The following is a 17415-nucleotide window of genomic DNA, read 5'->3' on the forward strand; positions in this document are numbered from 1 at the left end:
CATTGTGGTTCACTAATGACGCACGCGCAGAGAGTGCGCACGAGCGAGGAGCGGACGCGTCAGTGCGCATCTCGGTATAATAATCTGGTTGAGCAGCGTCGCTGTCTTTTCAGCACCACTCACTGGCTCCAGCCAAGCGCAGAGGCTGCGCTGGGACAACTCTCTTTCTCTCGACACAATGGAGATCTGATATTTTTATCAACACATCAAAATCAGTGAACTTGCTTCAGCTAAGACAGAGGGTAATGCGCTCTGCGCTTCTTTTTACGGAGAGTAAACTGTCCAAAGTAAGGTTTGACTTTTATTAGGATATCAAACAGTAAGAGTCAAGTTATCTGACGCGTGATTGATGGATATAGCACTGAACTAATAAGTCGTATCTTTTCCCATTGTTTGCGTTTTATGTTGCCTACAGTTGCTGAGGCGCTCAAAACGAGATCAAAGTGGTGTTAACATTTTAAGGAGTACAGGGGGAACACGAAGCTACTCATTGAGAGTTCCAGTCGGACGTGGTGCGCCTCGTCGGGATGCTTATACTCTTTGGGCTTTTGTACTTGGCGAGTGGACAATTGGTGCGGACTCAAGATGCCACAGGTAGCCGTTTCGTGTGCAATGCCATTCCTCCTGGCGCGGAACCGGGTTGTGGATACGGTCAAACAGGGAACCGCATCCCGAGCAGTTCCGTGGAGGAAGAGCTTCGAAACACGATCATCCAGCTCCGGGAGACCATCCTGCAGCAGAAGGAGACTATAGTGAGCCAGCAGGGCACTATCAAAGAGCTCAACTCCAAACTGGCGCGCTGCGAGGCAGCTACAGATGACTCCCAGAGCAAGTCCCGAGGTCAGGGCTCCAGACGCAAAGACTACGGCAAGAACACGATGGGCGACCTGCCTCGGGACCCTGGTGACACCATCGACCAGCTGGGCAAGACCATGCAGAGCCTGAAGGGGCGGCTGGAGAGCCTGGAGGTAAGCGCGCTCACGCGATAAAATGAAGCGCGCCATTACAAACCAGATACATGTATGGTTCCTGCAAATTGTGGCAGCCAGGAGTCAAAGTTAAATGTAAACGTGGGCTTATCCAAATCCTGCTATCTACAGTCATTGCAGAACTTCAGCTGTTTATGTGGGGAAAAAGATGCAAAGATTAAAACAAAGCACAGGAGGATTTGTCCAATAAAAAGTGCCATAAAGTTTGCCAAATGTTCTAAACACTTAGAGAAATCAAGCAGATAATGAAAGCTGATCTCTATGCTCAAATGCTGGCCAACCATTAGACCTGGTTTTGCCCCGTACTCTCACTGCTCTGCGCTTCCAAGCTGCAGCCATAAGCCAGCACAGCAGATATGTGCTAAGATGTGTGAATCAGTGGGTTATGTGAGATCAAAGGGTCACTTAAAGGACCGATCACAGCGGGAAAAGCTGATATCATTAGTCATTAATGAGGACTGAGACACCAAATCTAGTCAGAGGTGATGGGAGTGTGCGTTACGCTTGTGCTGTGGGGATTTACTAAGCAACTCTGAATAATGCATGAGCCTGTGTGTATGTGTGCATACGTGTGACTGATCTGCATACGTTTTATCAGCAATTATAATGTGACTAATTTTTTGCAGCTGATAAAAGTAAATCTCACCTAAATTAAACTGTAAATTGAATTATGTGTATCTCCTAATGCATCAGTGAGCTCTTTTGGTCTCCTGCTGCCGATTTGACGAGCATGGTAATTCCACAGAGATTATATTTACATGAATTAAGGTCACCTATAGCTACAATAGCAGCTTTATCTCCAGTGCCATAGCCAGAGTGGAGTACATTCTTCACCATCTGACCTCCACGTGCATAAACAACTACACAATGCTGCTTACTTCAACACAAGGTTATTTTGATAGATTTGCTGCATTGCTGCTGTAGTATATCTACTCTCTATCTTTTCTTTAAGAGCATTTCTCGTTGATTAGGGCCTATAATACCCAGATCAAATCAGGCCTCCTCTGCATCTCCAAGGATGTATGTTATATTGCATTTTAATTGTATAGTTATTGATCTGCATATGCTTAACCTAATGATTATTGCGAAGGCTGCAGTTGCTGATAGTATCCCTGCAGGACCTCTCTCTCTCACACTAATCAGAACCATCTGGACCTCACACTTGGGACATAGGGCTGTGGTCCAGGTGCTTTTAGTAAACTTGATAAGAAAGTGTGAATTTTGAACTAGTTGTAGTAGAACCATGATTGCACTAATGATACAAAATATGTCCTCAAATGGATACGATTTTTGCACAGTAACAATAACTAAATATTGAATATGTGTGTGTATTCACTACACACACAATTCAGATATTGTATTGAGGACCTATTGAAGGTGTACTATGCATTTTTCTGGTGGGTGTCAAATCTGTATGCTTTGTCTGGAATGTTCCACAGTAAGTCATTAAACTTGTGCATCTTGCATTTATTCAGCTGATGAGATGCCATAAGTTTAATGTCTTACTGTGGAAAAGTTCATGCAAAACAATTACATCTCCACCTTTAGCGTACCTTTAACCTCAAACAGGTCCAAACAGGGATGACACTGTGTCCTCTACATTCACAACCAGCACCATGCACCAGTCCTGATGTGAGCTCTGACGTCACACGGCACCTGTCCCTTTAATACCTGACCCAGGCGTGGGGTGTTTGGACGGTCACCAATCACTGTCCTCTGCAGAGTACAGGCTGTCTTCATCTGTTACTGCTCTGTCAAAACTCTGCTCAGAAAAGAGTTTGGCAACTCAAAAGTGTATATTTTACTTCAGGAGCAAGGTGGGCAGTCACAGTAATTGCAGTTGAATAAGTAGTCAAAATAAGAGGCATTGAAATACTCAGTTACTTAGTAATGTTGCATTCAAGTTTTATACATTTGAAATAGTTTGTGAGGCCATGGGTTATCAATATGCATACTTCTGTTACACATGGGCCAGGTTGTAGAGTTGGTTCAATTTCCTCTCACTGGAGGGCCCTGATCACATTATTTCACACATGCAATTTCCTGCAAGCATCTGCCGGAAACACAGAAAAAGAAACTTTTCACTTTTTAGACTGTACGTAATTGGTTAGTTTTGCTGTAGACTCATAGAACTATGTTTGTATGTTTTATCAAAGAGAGAGACATTCAAGGTTTTGTTGCATGGAAACAAAAGAAATGTTCACAGTGTGCTCTCCAAAAAAATGTTTTTAAAGAGGCTTTTTAGTAAAATCTAAAATTATTTGTTGACATGAGTTTGTCATGTTTAATAAAAAAAAAAAAAACATACTAGTAAACCTATTTGCTTAAACTTTGAACTGAACTTGAACTAAATTTTGAGTAATTCACAGTGCCATGAAAAACATGCATTTTTACTGTAATTTGGCCTGATGGTGTTTCCAAGGAGAAAGATAAGTTTAATACCATGTAGTGGAGCATTCCAGTCAAAGCAATAACATCTCCATGGAAACAAGTAGGTGGGGGGCCCTCCACATAGTGTACCTTTTACCCAAACAGCAAATTTGAAAGTTAACTGCAAAATGAACATTCTTCAGGTAAATTTTTAAAATACAAGTTTCTACGTATATAGTTCTGTTAATTTTAGAGTTTTGTATTTTCTAACAAATGGGTGGTATGGTGTTATACTATTCCAAATCTGGTCATCGCTTAAAGTTTGACTTTTCTTTCCTACTTAAATTTCATATACTACACATACTTCAAACATAGTGAAGCTATCATTAGAGTCATTTTCTTTGTCTTGTGCCCTTCAGCAGCAGAGTCTTCGCCTGCCTAACTCCTCCTCCAGCGTGTCCCTGTCCCACAGTGTGTCGTCCGCCCTGGCCCCCCTACCTCCTGAGCTGAGGGACGTGCTCCGACAGAGGCTGGGAGCTCTGGAGACACAGCTGCTGCGCAAAGTGGCCGAGCTAGAGGAGGAGAAGAGCCAGCTGTACAACGAGACCGCCGCCCATCGGCAACGCACCGAGAATGCCCTCAACGCTCTTATGGAACGCATCACCGAGCTGGAGAAAAGTAAGTAACCATAACCATAAATGTGCGTGGTGCAGTCATTACATGTGACAGTGACAAACTATTCTTTTTAGTTAAAAAAATTTTTTTGTCTGGTTTTGGCTAGATTCTAGATTTATTCTTAAAATTGTTTGGGTCAGGAGGCCACAATTTTATAAGGTTTATTCCAACATTCAAAATGGTCACTTCAGTTCTTGAGCCAAAAAAAACCCAATATAATTCCAAGCTTCTGTTTGAGTGACATGAATAGTAGTATGAGAAATCCCAAAAGACTTTATACCTTTATTAAAAAGAGATTCTGTAAAATACTATTTCTCTGGGCCTTATTGCATTCAATTACGATCAACATTTGTGTCAGTGCCAAGTGGATGTAGTCTTCACAATGAATTTGGACATTGTGGATGTGATCTGTCAGCTGGAATACTATTTCCCCAGTTGAATGATAGCACTGCAGCACCAGGTGCATGTGAGCAGACCCACAGCGGACCCACAGAGACCAAGAGAATATCCATGCTCTCTCTTGTGTTATTCCAAAACTGGATATGGGGTTTGAAATCAACAGGGGAGGCGCTAGAACTACATGCCATTCCTAAAACCAACAGTGGCACATCTTACAAACTTTCAAAGAAGCGTTTTGCCTATTTTCAGTGCATCAAGCTAACCATATGTTTCCATTGTCTGTCAACAGATAATAATGCCTTCAAATCACCTGAGGATTTCAAGGTGTCCCTGCCTCTTCGTACTAATTATTTGTATGGACGGATTAAGAAGAGCCTTCCGGAAATGTATGCCTTCACTGTCTGCATGTGGCTCAAGTCCAGCGCTAGCCCTGGCATTGGAACCCCCTTTTCCTATGGTGTCCCAGGACAGGCTAACGAGATAGTCCTCATCGAGTGGGGCAATAATCCTATAGAACTTCTTGTTAATGATAAGGTATGTGATCTAAATATCTCTATAGCTCAAAGTGGTGGAGGGTTTCCAAGAGACCAAAGTGTGTGCATTGCTTTTGTGGATGTAGAGACATTTACATCCCTACTGGCTTGAATGTGTAACGTGTAACTGCAAGATTGGCGGTAGCGTAGTATGGTTACCACAATATGAAGAACTACTTACTATTCATCTAAAAAAAACACATCAATAGTGCAGTTAAACCAGGTGTCATCATTACATTCAGAAATTCATGTGCGCCTATCCAACATAATGATTTCAGTAAATGTAGAGCATGTCACTGAGCACGAGGACATGAATAGTATATGTTATTGGTGAAATGTAGCACACAGCAGCACACTGCTAAATGCCAATATGTACATGCAATGAGAACTTATGGTGGGATACAGAATTACTGGCTATCAGCTCTGAATACATAAATCTGCACCTTATTAAGATTTCATATCATTGACCCACATTCAACATTTACCCACGCAACCAAGAAAAGTAACTCATTATCGGGATGTGGAAACTGCCTGTAATTAGACTATAGGTCTTTTGCTGATATAGAACAGAAGAACACACATTCAAAATGTTAAAGTGCATATGTGCACAGGTGTTCATGTTTTTCTATTACTTGGCTTAGTGGGATAGCACCTGTAATAAATATAGTTTTACATCAGTTAAATGGCAGTTTGTGGGTACATAAAAACAGGAAGTAATGGAGAGTTCTAAAACAGAATACCTCTACGTCATCACCAATGAAAATGCAATCAAAAATGCAGGTATAATTTACAAGCAAGGGATACATTTTTCTGAGAGATTAAACACTGATTTAACAAACTAAATATGTTGTCATCTATGTTTATTTGTCTAATTATAAGTATCATGTAATTTTAAGTTTTGGCCCTTGTTTACATTATGGTTGCTAGGCAACAGTACTGGAATTACCTGCTGCCCATGTCCAATCAGGAAGTAAATATAATAAACCTGAAAGTAAAAATGTATAAATTCAATAAAATTTAAAAAGTACACAAAACCAGATAGGCAGTGAAATGAGTGAAAAAAGTGCTCTAACCTGTCACATGCACTTTAACTGATCAAAAGATCTCACTTACAGTGTGGGGCAAGGACAACAAAAATGTAAACGTTTGGTTAAGAGCATTTTCCACAATTATTAATTATTATTAATTAACTTCAGAGTAAAAATTCTTCAATTATATCACCCCATGCATTGCTAAGTGTTATTTGAGTGGGTTACACCACATTTCCTCACCAACTTATTTACACAAGGCTTTATTGGCACATTGCATAGGTCCCCATACATGCATTATACATGTGAGCAAGTCAGACAGATTAGAGAAAGATGGCGTCAGGAAAAGAACCGAGCGAGTGAAGAGAGGAAAGCAGAAAACGAGGAGTCTGCAGTGATGGAGTCGAGGAGAGGGAGAAGGAGAGATCAGAAGGTGCTGGCCGTGTAAAAAGGAAGTTATAATGCACAGAGATAGAGTGAAACAGAGCGTATGACCAGGAGGCTGGATAAGTGATATGATATGAGTTGAACTTGTTGGCACTGGTAACAGGGTCCAGGGGAGCAGATTGTTTATGCGCTTCATTTGGATGCATACTGAGTGGGATGAAAGAGGTCTCAGCACTATTAAAAAGTGCACCACTGTCTGGGTTTGGTGGGAACTATGTGTTATTTTTCAGCAATGGAAGACCCACATTGATCTTGCTTCCTTAGTAATATATTATATTGTTATTGATTTATTTTTATTTTTAAAGCCTGGTGTGATGGCAACAGTTTAATCTGGGGCTCACGAGGCTTTAGTGTCCTTTTGTGTGTGTAATCTGTTAAACTCACTTACAGATTTTTAGCATAATAGCACATGGCTATGCTGCTTGTACTTTTGTTACTGTTTTAAATAACTACCCCTTAATTAGTCCTAATAAAGCATGAAGAAAGACTTAAGTCATAATGAAGAAATGTATTTATTAATAATGACTGGATGATAACTACTTCATTAAGGGGTTAGGAGGGTTAGGGTATGAACGGAGTTTAAATCATCTTAAACTATTTGTGGGCTGCTCTAATAAGCACTCAGTGATATTATTATAGGAGCAGCAACAGAGACACGCTGCACACCCGCTGTACTCTCATTTACATATGAGTTTTGTGGCAGAAATAATGGGCAGTTTCCAATAGTAAATTATTTGTAACACACCCACAAATTGTATGTGCTTGTGATTGTATGTGATTACTGAGATATGCAAATGAAACAAAATATAACTCAAGGCATGTTTTGATGAGGATGCATGATAGCATGGTTAGTAAAAGAAAGCCGACAATATAGGACAGGCTCTTAACATCATCAGGTACACACAGACCCTTTGTTGGTGGAGTTGTACCTCTGTATATTCATATATTTGATAGAACCAAGCCAGGGATGGGTGCTCATCAGCGAGCATCTGGTGGCCATCATAGGGCCATCATCCAGTGGTCCTACCACCTGCAGGAGTATTCGTAAGTGGCTGGAGCAGAGAGATCTCTGAGGCACTCAAAGGCAGGAAGCCTCAACAACCAGATCTCCAGACGTGAAAGGTTGAGCGTTACCAAATAGATATAGTTAGTCACACCTCTAGCTTGGGCTGCGAAACTTTTACTCTCCACTTCTTTGGGGTTGCCCGGGAGGAAGAGGTGGCAGTCTGGTGTGGGCTTGCTTATTGTCCTACAGCTCACCCGTCATGTGTTGGATTCACCCCAGTGAACCCCAGTTTACAAAGAGTCCCTGCGCCTTTGGGTTGGAGACAGGTCTCTCACAGTTGTGCCAGCAGTGCAGCTTACCCGGCCTTCTTGGAGTCCCTGGGAGGGGTACTAGACAGTGCACCGACCAGAGACTCCATTGTTCTACTGTAATCATAACATCAAGTTCACATGGGAAGAAGCCAAGGAGAACAAACTGACCTTTTTAGATTGTGCAGTAATAATAGGAGAGGACAGACGACTCCAGGTAGAAGTTTACAGGAAGCCTACACATACGGACCAATACCTGCTGTTTGACTCACACCATCCACTGCAGCAAAAACTCAGAGTGATCCGGAGACTACACCACAGAGCTCAAGTGGTGCCTACAAACACAGAGGGAAAAGTGAAGGAGGAGCAACATGTGGAGAAAGCCCTCTCTGCTTGTGGGTATCCAAAATGGGCTTTCAATAGATCTAATAGAGCTAAAAAACAGGACAACAGGGAATCTGAACCCAGAAGGAGAGGTGTCACCAGTCCTTACACTGCGGGTGTGTCTGAAAAACTTCAGAGAATCTTCAGCCTGTATGAGATTCCTGTCTTTTTCAAACCCACAAACACTCTTAAGGCAAAAATTGGTTCACCCTAAGGACAAAACCCCAAACCATAAACAAAGTAATGTAGTCTACTCCATTCAGTGTAGTGAAGAGTGAGCTTTACATTGGAGAAACTAAACAGCTGCTCCATAAGAGGATGTACCAACACCGGCGGGAGAGTTCCTCTGGACCCCAGTCCGCTGTGCATCTCCATCTTAAAGCCACTAACCACTCCTTTGAAGATAGTGAAGTTCAGATCTTAGCCAGAGAAAAGAAATGGTTTGAGAGAGGAGTTAAAGAAGCTATTTTTGTTAGGAAAGAGAATCCTTCCTTAAACAGAAATGGGGGCCTGAGACATAATCTCTCCCCCATCTACAACTCCATCCTCAGACCCAGAATAATGAGAACAATAGCAGGGTCATTAAGGGCTGAATAGGGTAGTTTCAGCTGAAACTTAAGACAATAGCTGTTTACAGTTTCAGTGTAGTTAGCCCCTCCCCTCAGATAGATTTAAAGGCAGTGGCCACCAGCATTCTGACCAGAACTGAAGAAGCGGCTTGGATGAGCAGCGAAACGTCTTCACTCCTACAAGATTTGTCCAGTTGACAGATTTAACTTCGTTGTTTGCGATGGAACAGACCTGGACGACTGAGGGTCTACACAGACATGTTCTACTGGAAGACTTTAACCCCCCTGTGAGCATTTAAGTAACACCTGGAGAGAGGTGATCGGGAAGAATGGCCTCCCTGATGTGGTGTTCTATTAATGGACTTCTGTGCTAGTCATGGTTTGTCTATAATGAACAACTATGTTTGAGCACAAGGGTGTTCATCAGTGCATGGGGCACTAGGACATCCTGGGGCCGAGGTCCACGATCAAATTTGTTGTCATGTCGTCTGACGCTCGGCCAAGTGTCTTGAACTCAGGTGGTTCATGGGAGTTTGCCCAACCAGCAGTGGTAGGTAGAGACATGCACATCCCATAAAAAAGAGTTTGCCCAAGCATGTGCTTTGTGGATCTGGAGAAGGTATTCAACCCTGGCTAAGGGCTGTCCAGTCTCTGTATGACAGGAGCTGTGTTCACACTGCTGGTAGTAAGTCAGACCTGTTGGACTCCTCAAGGGTTGCCTTTTGTCTCTGTTTGTTTTCATTGTTTTTATTTCTAGGCACAGTCAGGGGCCAGAGGGGGTCTGGTTTGGGGACCACAGGAGGAGAAGGAGCAGAGACAAAAGGCAAAAGGCGATTTACCGGTCAAAAGGATTTTTCCTCTGTGGGTGGTGGCTGGACTCTCCCTTAGAGATAGGGTGAGGAGCTCAGTGACACGTGTGGAGCTTCTAGGAGAGCCACTGCTCTGTCACATCAAGAAGAGCCAGTTGAGGTGGCTCATGCATCTGTTCCGGATGTCTCCTAGACAGCTCCCTGCAGAGGTGTTTTGGGCATGTCTCACCAGGAGGGGGCCTTGGGAAAGACCCAGGACATGCTGGAGGGACTATGTCTCTTGGGGTCCTGCCAGAGGAGCTGGAGGAAGTGTCTGGGGTGTGGAAAGTGTGGGAGTCCCTGGTTTGATTGCTGTCCCTACAACCTGGCCTCAGATAAGTGGAAGAAAACGGATGGAAATGGATGAAAAGCCTTTATTAAGTAAGCACAACTTTATCTGCATAGTGAGTGTAAAAGTGTGTCTTTGTGAAAATGAGATCAGCTGCTCTCATTTGAATAATGAATGAGTCATGTGGTTTGTAGTTGCCTTGTGGATACAGCATTGTATTATCACTCACTTTGTTTGCAAACTATCCCAGCTGTCGCACTGTTGGGAAGATTGGACAAGAATGCAATTTACTAAAAAACCCAAATCTTGATGCTGCATGTATTTTCTTCAGCAAAAGCCCTCGTCCAAAATTCCCGGAGGTTCACCACTGGCACCTGGCATCCATAACTAAGTAAAGGTTTTTGTAATCAGTACTGAAATATTATGGCTGTTCATTACTTTTACGTGAGACATCCCTTTCCTATATTACATCATTAAATAATTAGTTACCCTAGTAATATTTTCCCTATGGATTATAATGTCATTGACTTAGTGTTTGATAAAATATCAGCTTGTTTTTCTCTGATGCACATAAAAAGCACAATGCACAAAAAGCTGGTGGGCCTTTGAAGGATGTGTTGATGTCACCTGGGAAATCTAAATTTTACATGCAGTCCACGGGCTCAGCTGGAGCATTCACAAATAAGAGGCCTGATGCTTTGAAGCCCTCACCAGCCTAATTGCCGCCCATGTCGCTAACATACCCCAATTAGACTAGAGCCCCTGCACTTGTTAGAGGGTGAATAGTAATAATATACTTATAAACAATTTACTCAGGCACTGTCTAAATGAATGAGTTGCTTTTATATGTACATTTGCTTTTGCACAAATTGTAAACATCTGCAACTTCTGATTATATGTTTTGTTATACGTAAAAAAAAATAGCACTGCCAAATACAAAATATAAAAGGCTACTGGAATCACTACTGTATATGGTTAGGACATAATAACTTACTATGGTCTGAAGAATTATTGATTTGAATGTCGAGATGTTCTGGTTGGTTCTCCCCACTCAGTCTTTAGGCTCTGATGGATTCACTGCTATTTTAAGCCTGTCCTAGACCACACAAACCTAATTACTTATTTTATTAACCCTTGTACAGATAATTAATGCACACAGAAATGTTCCAATGTCAGGCCTATTGTACTGTATATATCTTTATTCACCATGACCACGCTTACATACCCAGAGAGGTCCTGGAAGATGTATTTATATAAAATAAGCTTATGTCAGACCAATTGCAGAATGTTGGCCACTGCTCTGTCAATTTGCTCCAAGTCTGATGGAGGAATGAATTAATAAGTAACAAAAATATAAGGCAGTTTGAGTAACGTTGAAGTGAAACTTATTATTGCTATTGGGAGTTGTAGTACTTCAAGAAGTATAGATGTTTTTGTTATATGTTTTATTCCTGACGACTGTACAACTGTTGTAGTTACTCCATGATTTTAGTATAAACAGAAAGACCATTAATAGCTATTTTCTGCTTAAGTAGACCCTGATTTCTCTATATATTTTTTAATATTTTAAGTGACTTGACTGACTTGAATCTTCTTCTGCTTGAGTAATGCAATGAGAGAGGATAAAAAAAACTATATTCAAAGAGAGAGAGAGAGAGATGTGTGAGGTGAGGGACCAGTGTGCCAAATCCGATTCAAATCACTGCTAAAATGTATTTACACAGTACTTTTCACTTCTGTAGCACTGAAACACGAATATGGTAATCAGAGAAGCCTTTGAAAACACTAGCACTAAATCCACTCTCATCACTGTTCACTTCTGTTACACTTGCTTCATCACAAACCTTGGCCCAGTGCCCTTTTGTCCTGGTCTCACCTCATCTTGCCCTTCTGCCCCTCCCCAGGTGGCCCAACTGCCCCTGTCTGTGAGTGACGGCCGCTGGCACCACATCTGCATCACGTGGACCACCCGGGACGGCTTCTGGGAGGCGTACCAGGACGGGGAGCGCCTGGGTACCGGGGACAACCTGGCCCCCTGGCATCCAATTAAACCAGGAGGGGTCATCATCCTGGGCCAAGAGCAGGTGAGCATGCGTTAAGAGCATGTGACAGGTTTTTAGAGTTTTCTCATTTTATTTGGCTTGGTGGGATAGTTCCGAGGTTAAGTATTTATCATAGTTTGTTCTGTTAAGTAGTGGTTAATGGGAAAAAGGCTGAGAAGAAAAATACAAAAATACAGGAAGTACCAAGGAGTTAACTGAGTACGTCTGTTGTAGAATAAATTGTAGTTGCCCAAGAGTTAAAGAGAGGAGGCATGACATTAAGTTTGTTTGGGATCCAGAACCCAGGACAAGAACCCTCAAGACATTGTGATAGTATTGTCCACTCCAGCCCAATCCAGTCTGGCTTTGCTTCCACTTTGCTTTTATACATCTAATGACATAGGTAAGGCAGTGAATGCTGTTAGTCCAGCACAGCAGCGCAACTTCTCTATGTCATTCATCCAAAATGCTTGGACAATTTATGAACAAGGAAGGCATTTTTTATTTTGTTTAATGATTGTTTAATGTTTGTTTAAACCTTCATTTAACAAAATAAAAAAGTATTATCATCTATTTTCAATTGTCTAAAAAATAGGCAATATATATAAATATAATCATGTTAACTACCAGTCAAATGAGAAGTCTAACCTGTCAGATGCACATCACTTTAACCACAGTTGCTTTCACCCTATTACCTCATTTATCTAGCTCTAAACAGCACCAGAACGCCCTTGGGTGCAGGTTTAGTGGGTCATTTTAGCAATTAGCTCATTGACAGCACCATGTATACACTTATGAAACGTACAGTGAAATATACCCAGAGGTATGCCATCAGTTTGTACCACATCTGCTTCGGAGTTTTATGGGGCTGTCACAAACTCATTTTCACTCAGGTAAAAGTTTGTGCTAATTAATAGTCAGTGTTGTTAGGCAGTTTGATGGGAATGAAATTGATTTATTTTAATTTGCAAACTCCTCCCTGAACAGGGAACAGGTGTTTTTTTGGGGGGAAGTGGGAATTAGACTGACAGGTAGAGGAAGTGTGGAAGTGTGAGGGTGCGAGAGGAGTGAGGGGTAACTGAAAGTGAGCAACTGCCACCTGCAGCGTTTCATGATGAAGTCTCACAGATAGGTACTGAAACAAAGCACTTTACTTTTGATTTTGGCATGATACAAGTAGGGATAGTAGACCAAAGATATGAATTGGAGCATGGGTGGCAGTTTAGTTTGTATGCATTAACCCATGGACTAAAAGGTCACTGGTATAATAATGTGGCTGTTTATAGAACACTTCTTTGATGTAAAGCACTTTAAAAGAAGAAGAAGAAGAATATCTGATTCGGCTCAGAGGAAAAACAGACAGTACTCAACAATAACAACAATACATGTACACAATAGATGTACCATGTATTGTGACAACATTGTGCAAAAAAGTATGTATATTTACAGAGTGCCCTATTCAGTTCGTTTGATAAGCTCTGCTTAAAGAGTTCCACAGTAGGGTCCTCTGTATTAATCCACACCACGCTGAAGTTTATCAGCAGAAGAAATGATACGAGGGAAACGGAGTTTGAGTGTGTGTATACGAGTCCAGGCGTGCTGGAGTAGGTGGAGCGAACGTGTGTTGGCTGCAGAGTCTCCTACCACATTAGCAGTATCATTCATGTAGCAGTGGTCCGTTGGACATTGACAATTGAAACCTTGCTGTCCGGTAAAATCCAATCCAAACAACCTGGCCTGTACAAGACATTCCAGTTTTCAGCATTTCATTAACATTATTGCAATGAATACATTCTAGATGTACATCACAATGGTACCATAATGAATTCATAAATGCATAGTATTAATGTCATTAACTACTCAAATAAAGCAAGTGTTTGTAAACGTATAGTCCTTCAATGAATGAATGAAGTTTTCGAGTTGCTATGGTAACGGAGCTTACAGGCAGTATGTTAGAATGTACAGAGAGTGTAAATGTATATAATCATATTTTATTCATAGATTTTATACGCTAGGTTACATATGTACCTTCTTTGGTAGAGGGTCCACCACCTGCTTGTCTCCATAGAAAATGTATTGCTTTGCCGGTAATGTTCCACAGAATGGCATTTAACTTATCAAACTCCATGGAAACAAGCTGGTGATGTTCACAATAAGAATACATGTTGTTCAATGTACTTTTGTGCACCACCTATAAATGATCAGATGTAACATGTAAAAAACATGTGTGGAATATTCTAGGCAAAAGAATTATATTTCCATGTAATTCAGGTGGCGGGTGGCAGACCCTCCACTAAAAAAGTTACACAGTACACACATAGTGTAAAAGTGGGGTATAAATTAAGACCATTATAGACCTATGCCTGTGTAATCCCTCAGTCGTCCAGGTAAGGCCCATAGTCTAAACAAAGAAAAACATAGGAATTGCCACTATGCTAATAGGTGTGAGAGTACTCATTAGGGGCCTGAAGGATTATGACTCAGGCACAGTACATTTAGTGTAGCTCATTAGACCTAGCCTATAAACAGAAACCGTAAGCAGTAGGTGTTAGTGTCAGTGTAGTTAGCTCCTCCCTACAGGTAGATATAAGGCAGTGTCCACTAGTAATCTGACCAGAACTGAAGAAATGGCTTGGGGCTTTGATGAGCAACAAAACGTCTTCACTCCTACAACTTTTTGTCCGGTGGACAGATTTGAATTATAGACCTTTTTGCTATGGATCAGACCTGGACAATAGAAGGATTACACAAGAACTATGGGCAACCCCTTATAGACCTATATAGTTATCAATATTATTACACAGTACAGAAAATTATTCATACATAAACTGTACAAAATTGAATCGTGGAATGTTAATATTAAGTTGGCATAAATTCTTTGGTTCAGTTTAAGAGGTTTGTCTATGCCGCTATGTAAGGTAAAGAAATACTACAAACTCTTGTATAAACCTGACATTGAACATGTCCAAAATTATCTTTTCAAAGTTTATTCAAGAAGCTGTGTGAAAATGTGCTTATTGATAGCATGACTCACCAGAACCCTGTCAGAACTGAAGGAGCTACATGGATGAGTGGCAGAACTTATTCCCTCTAATAAAAAAATAAATAAATTTAAAAAAAACTTTGGTCCAAAATTTTCTTTTGCTATGGAACTTATGGGATGACTGAGGGACAATGCAGCCAGTCTACCTGTAATTATAAATATGAATGTTTTGCTACTGCTAAATGAGCTAAAATGTCTCTTCTTGTCACCACCATCTCTGTAGGACATCGTCGGAGGCCGCTTCGATGCCACCCAGGCGTTTGTGGGTGAGCTCAGTCAGTTCAACATGTGGGACCGGGTGCTGCGGCCGGTGGACATTGTGGGCCTGGCCAACTGCTCTGCGTACATGCCCGGAAATGTGGTGCCCTGGGTGGATGCCAACGTGGAGGTGTTCGGGGGCGCCAGTAAAGCTCCTCTGGAAATCTGCGAAGACCGGGCATTTGACTCATAGAAAAACACCAATGAGACCAAGAAGCTAGCTTGTGTCGCCAAGTTGGGAATGCAAAACACAGTGATTTTCCTGTTTACTGCTGCTGCTAAACTGAAAAGGGTGCAACATTTGTATTATTTTTACATGGTCCAACAGGCAACGTCTTAAGAGAAAACGCGCAGTTGCATCAGAGTACTGTACATGCTGTCATTTCCTCTTCTCCGGATTTGCTTTCATAGAATCCTTATTTGAAAAAAAAAGATTCTCTCATTCTTTCTACTGACAACACTGCACTGTATTCAAAGCAGGCACGAGCTGGAGCAAAGGGCTTTGAAGTGCCGTGGATCACTATTCCTGAGTTACATTCTCTGCTAATACATACTGCGAGCTTTGGTCCTGTTTGAAGAAGCTATACACAGCGCCCAGAAAGGAGTTCAGCCTGGACTAGACCTGGTTATTCTGGATTTTGTCTGAAGATAAAATAGAAGTCATCTGAAATATGACAATGCATGGTAGTCTGGCCGGTATAGACGTTATGTAAGATTTCACTGTTTTGCTATGGTGACGTGGTTGGAGAGATTATAAAGCCGTGTGTTATTCTGGAAAATCTACGCTTAATACCTCTCTCTCTCTCTGCCCCTTGAGCAGCTGCCACGTCAAAAACAGATTTTTTTTTTTTTACCCGTTAACAGGTTAACACTGAAATAAATGCCCGGCAATGGTTGTGTAGTAACCACTCAAACTGCAAATAATGGACTAGTAATGGAGCGATGCAATGGTGAGCCGTTTTGAGATGGGATTGATTTAGAAATTATACTTTTATGTTTACAGTATTACTAAGCGATTTTGGAATTATCTTAAAGCTACGCTATGCAACTTTTCAGGTCACCATGGGGATGTTATTGTCTTGCCTGGAAACTTCCATAGAATGAAATTAAACATGCATATATATCTTGCATTAATTTAATTACAGATATGTTTATAGCTCAACAGTCCCTTACGTGAGCAGGGTTGCCTCTCCACAGAGCTTACCTTTAACTTCAACTGTGAAACATTCTAAGCAAAGCAAAGCATCTCCATGGAGACAAGCAAGTGGTGGATCCTCATCCAGAAATGTTACATAGTGTATATTTAAAGGTAAATCATATTGGACAAAACTGCCATGAGGTACTTCTTACATTCATTCTCATTTCAAGCAATCTACCACTGAAGCATTATTGTAAATCTAAATATATATATTTTTTGCTATATAAAAAATGTCAGCAACTGGCCTAGTAACAACACACATTTTCATATATTTTTATTTTTGCATACAAACATGAAAGCCATTCTAAGGAGCATTTTAAAAAGTGAATTGACCAGGTGGGAGACTGGGCTGAATGTTTTATAAAAGTGCACATCAAAATGATTTGCTGTGTCATCCTGTGTCATGTCTTTTAAATTTACAACTGAGACATTTTCTTTCCTGAGATGACTGTATGTGTTGCTTTCTCTGCTCTATTAATTGGTGGCGCAATATTGTTAAAAAAAAATATAAACAATTATGACAAAATAGTTGCTTTGTCTCACTGGTGAATGGCCTTTTTGTGAGCACCATATGTGCTTTTGCTTGTGGACAATGGGAACATTTGGTGAGCTTTTCGAGCCCTAAAAAGATCACAGACGAAGAGGGACATAATGAAATAATGTGTTTGTGTTTCAAAGCCACCTACATGTGCGCTGACCATTCACAGTATGTTTTGCACCTCTCTGCCATGTGGTTGAATGTCTTTTTGCAGCCTAATAAAAAGTTGTACATAAAAGCAAAAAGTTTACTTATTTAACATTTTAATGCTTTTGTTCAAGGCCATTTTCCCCATCACATTTATATGAAAGAGGAGAGATAACGTGTTTTTAATAGTATTCTGTGTGAGTGTATTTTGTAGCGTTGAAGCATATTGCAGTAGTGCCTGTCTCTCATCTGTGCAGTGCTGTCATCAGTGACCCAATCCTCTGAACTGGCTGAGCTCCAGGTGCAAATGAAAATATCTGAGGATTATCAGGGCCACAGCCACA

General features: G+C 41.2%; 1 protein-coding gene across 1 annotated transcript; it reads left to right on the top strand.

Annotated features, from left to right (window-relative positions):
* The first annotated feature begins 527 nt into the window (after positions 1 to 527).
* Positions 528 to 15381, top strand: LOC117374953 (neuronal pentraxin-2-like). The gene is made up of 5 exons (XM_033971192.2): positions 528 to 968; positions 3779 to 4037; positions 4723 to 4967; positions 11750 to 11929; positions 15154 to 15381. The coding sequence occupies exons 1-5, from the start codon at positions 528 to 530 to the stop codon at positions 15379 to 15381; spliced, it is 1353 nt and encodes a 450-aa protein (XP_033827083.1).
* The last annotated feature ends 2034 nt before the right edge of the window (positions 15382 to 17415 follow it).

This window comes from Periophthalmus magnuspinnatus, chromosome 8 (assembly GCF_009829125.3).
Source record: "Periophthalmus magnuspinnatus isolate fPerMag1 chromosome 8, fPerMag1.2.pri, whole genome shotgun sequence".
Taxonomy (NCBI): domain Eukaryota; kingdom Metazoa; phylum Chordata; class Actinopteri; order Gobiiformes; family Gobiidae; genus Periophthalmus; species Periophthalmus magnuspinnatus.

Coding starts and splice junctions, on each gene's coding strand:
- LOC117374953 (XM_033971192.2), top strand. CDS start 528: ATGCTTATACTCTTTGGGCTTTTGTACTTGGCGAGTGGACAATTGGTG. Junction 969..3,778: donor GGCGGCTGGAGAGCCTGGAG/GTAAGCGCGCTC, acceptor TGTGCCCTTCAG/CAGCAGAGTCTTCGCCTGCC. Junction 4,038..4,722: donor CATCACCGAGCTGGAGAAAA/GTAAGTAACCAT, acceptor GTCTGTCAACAG/ATAATAATGCCTTCAAATCA.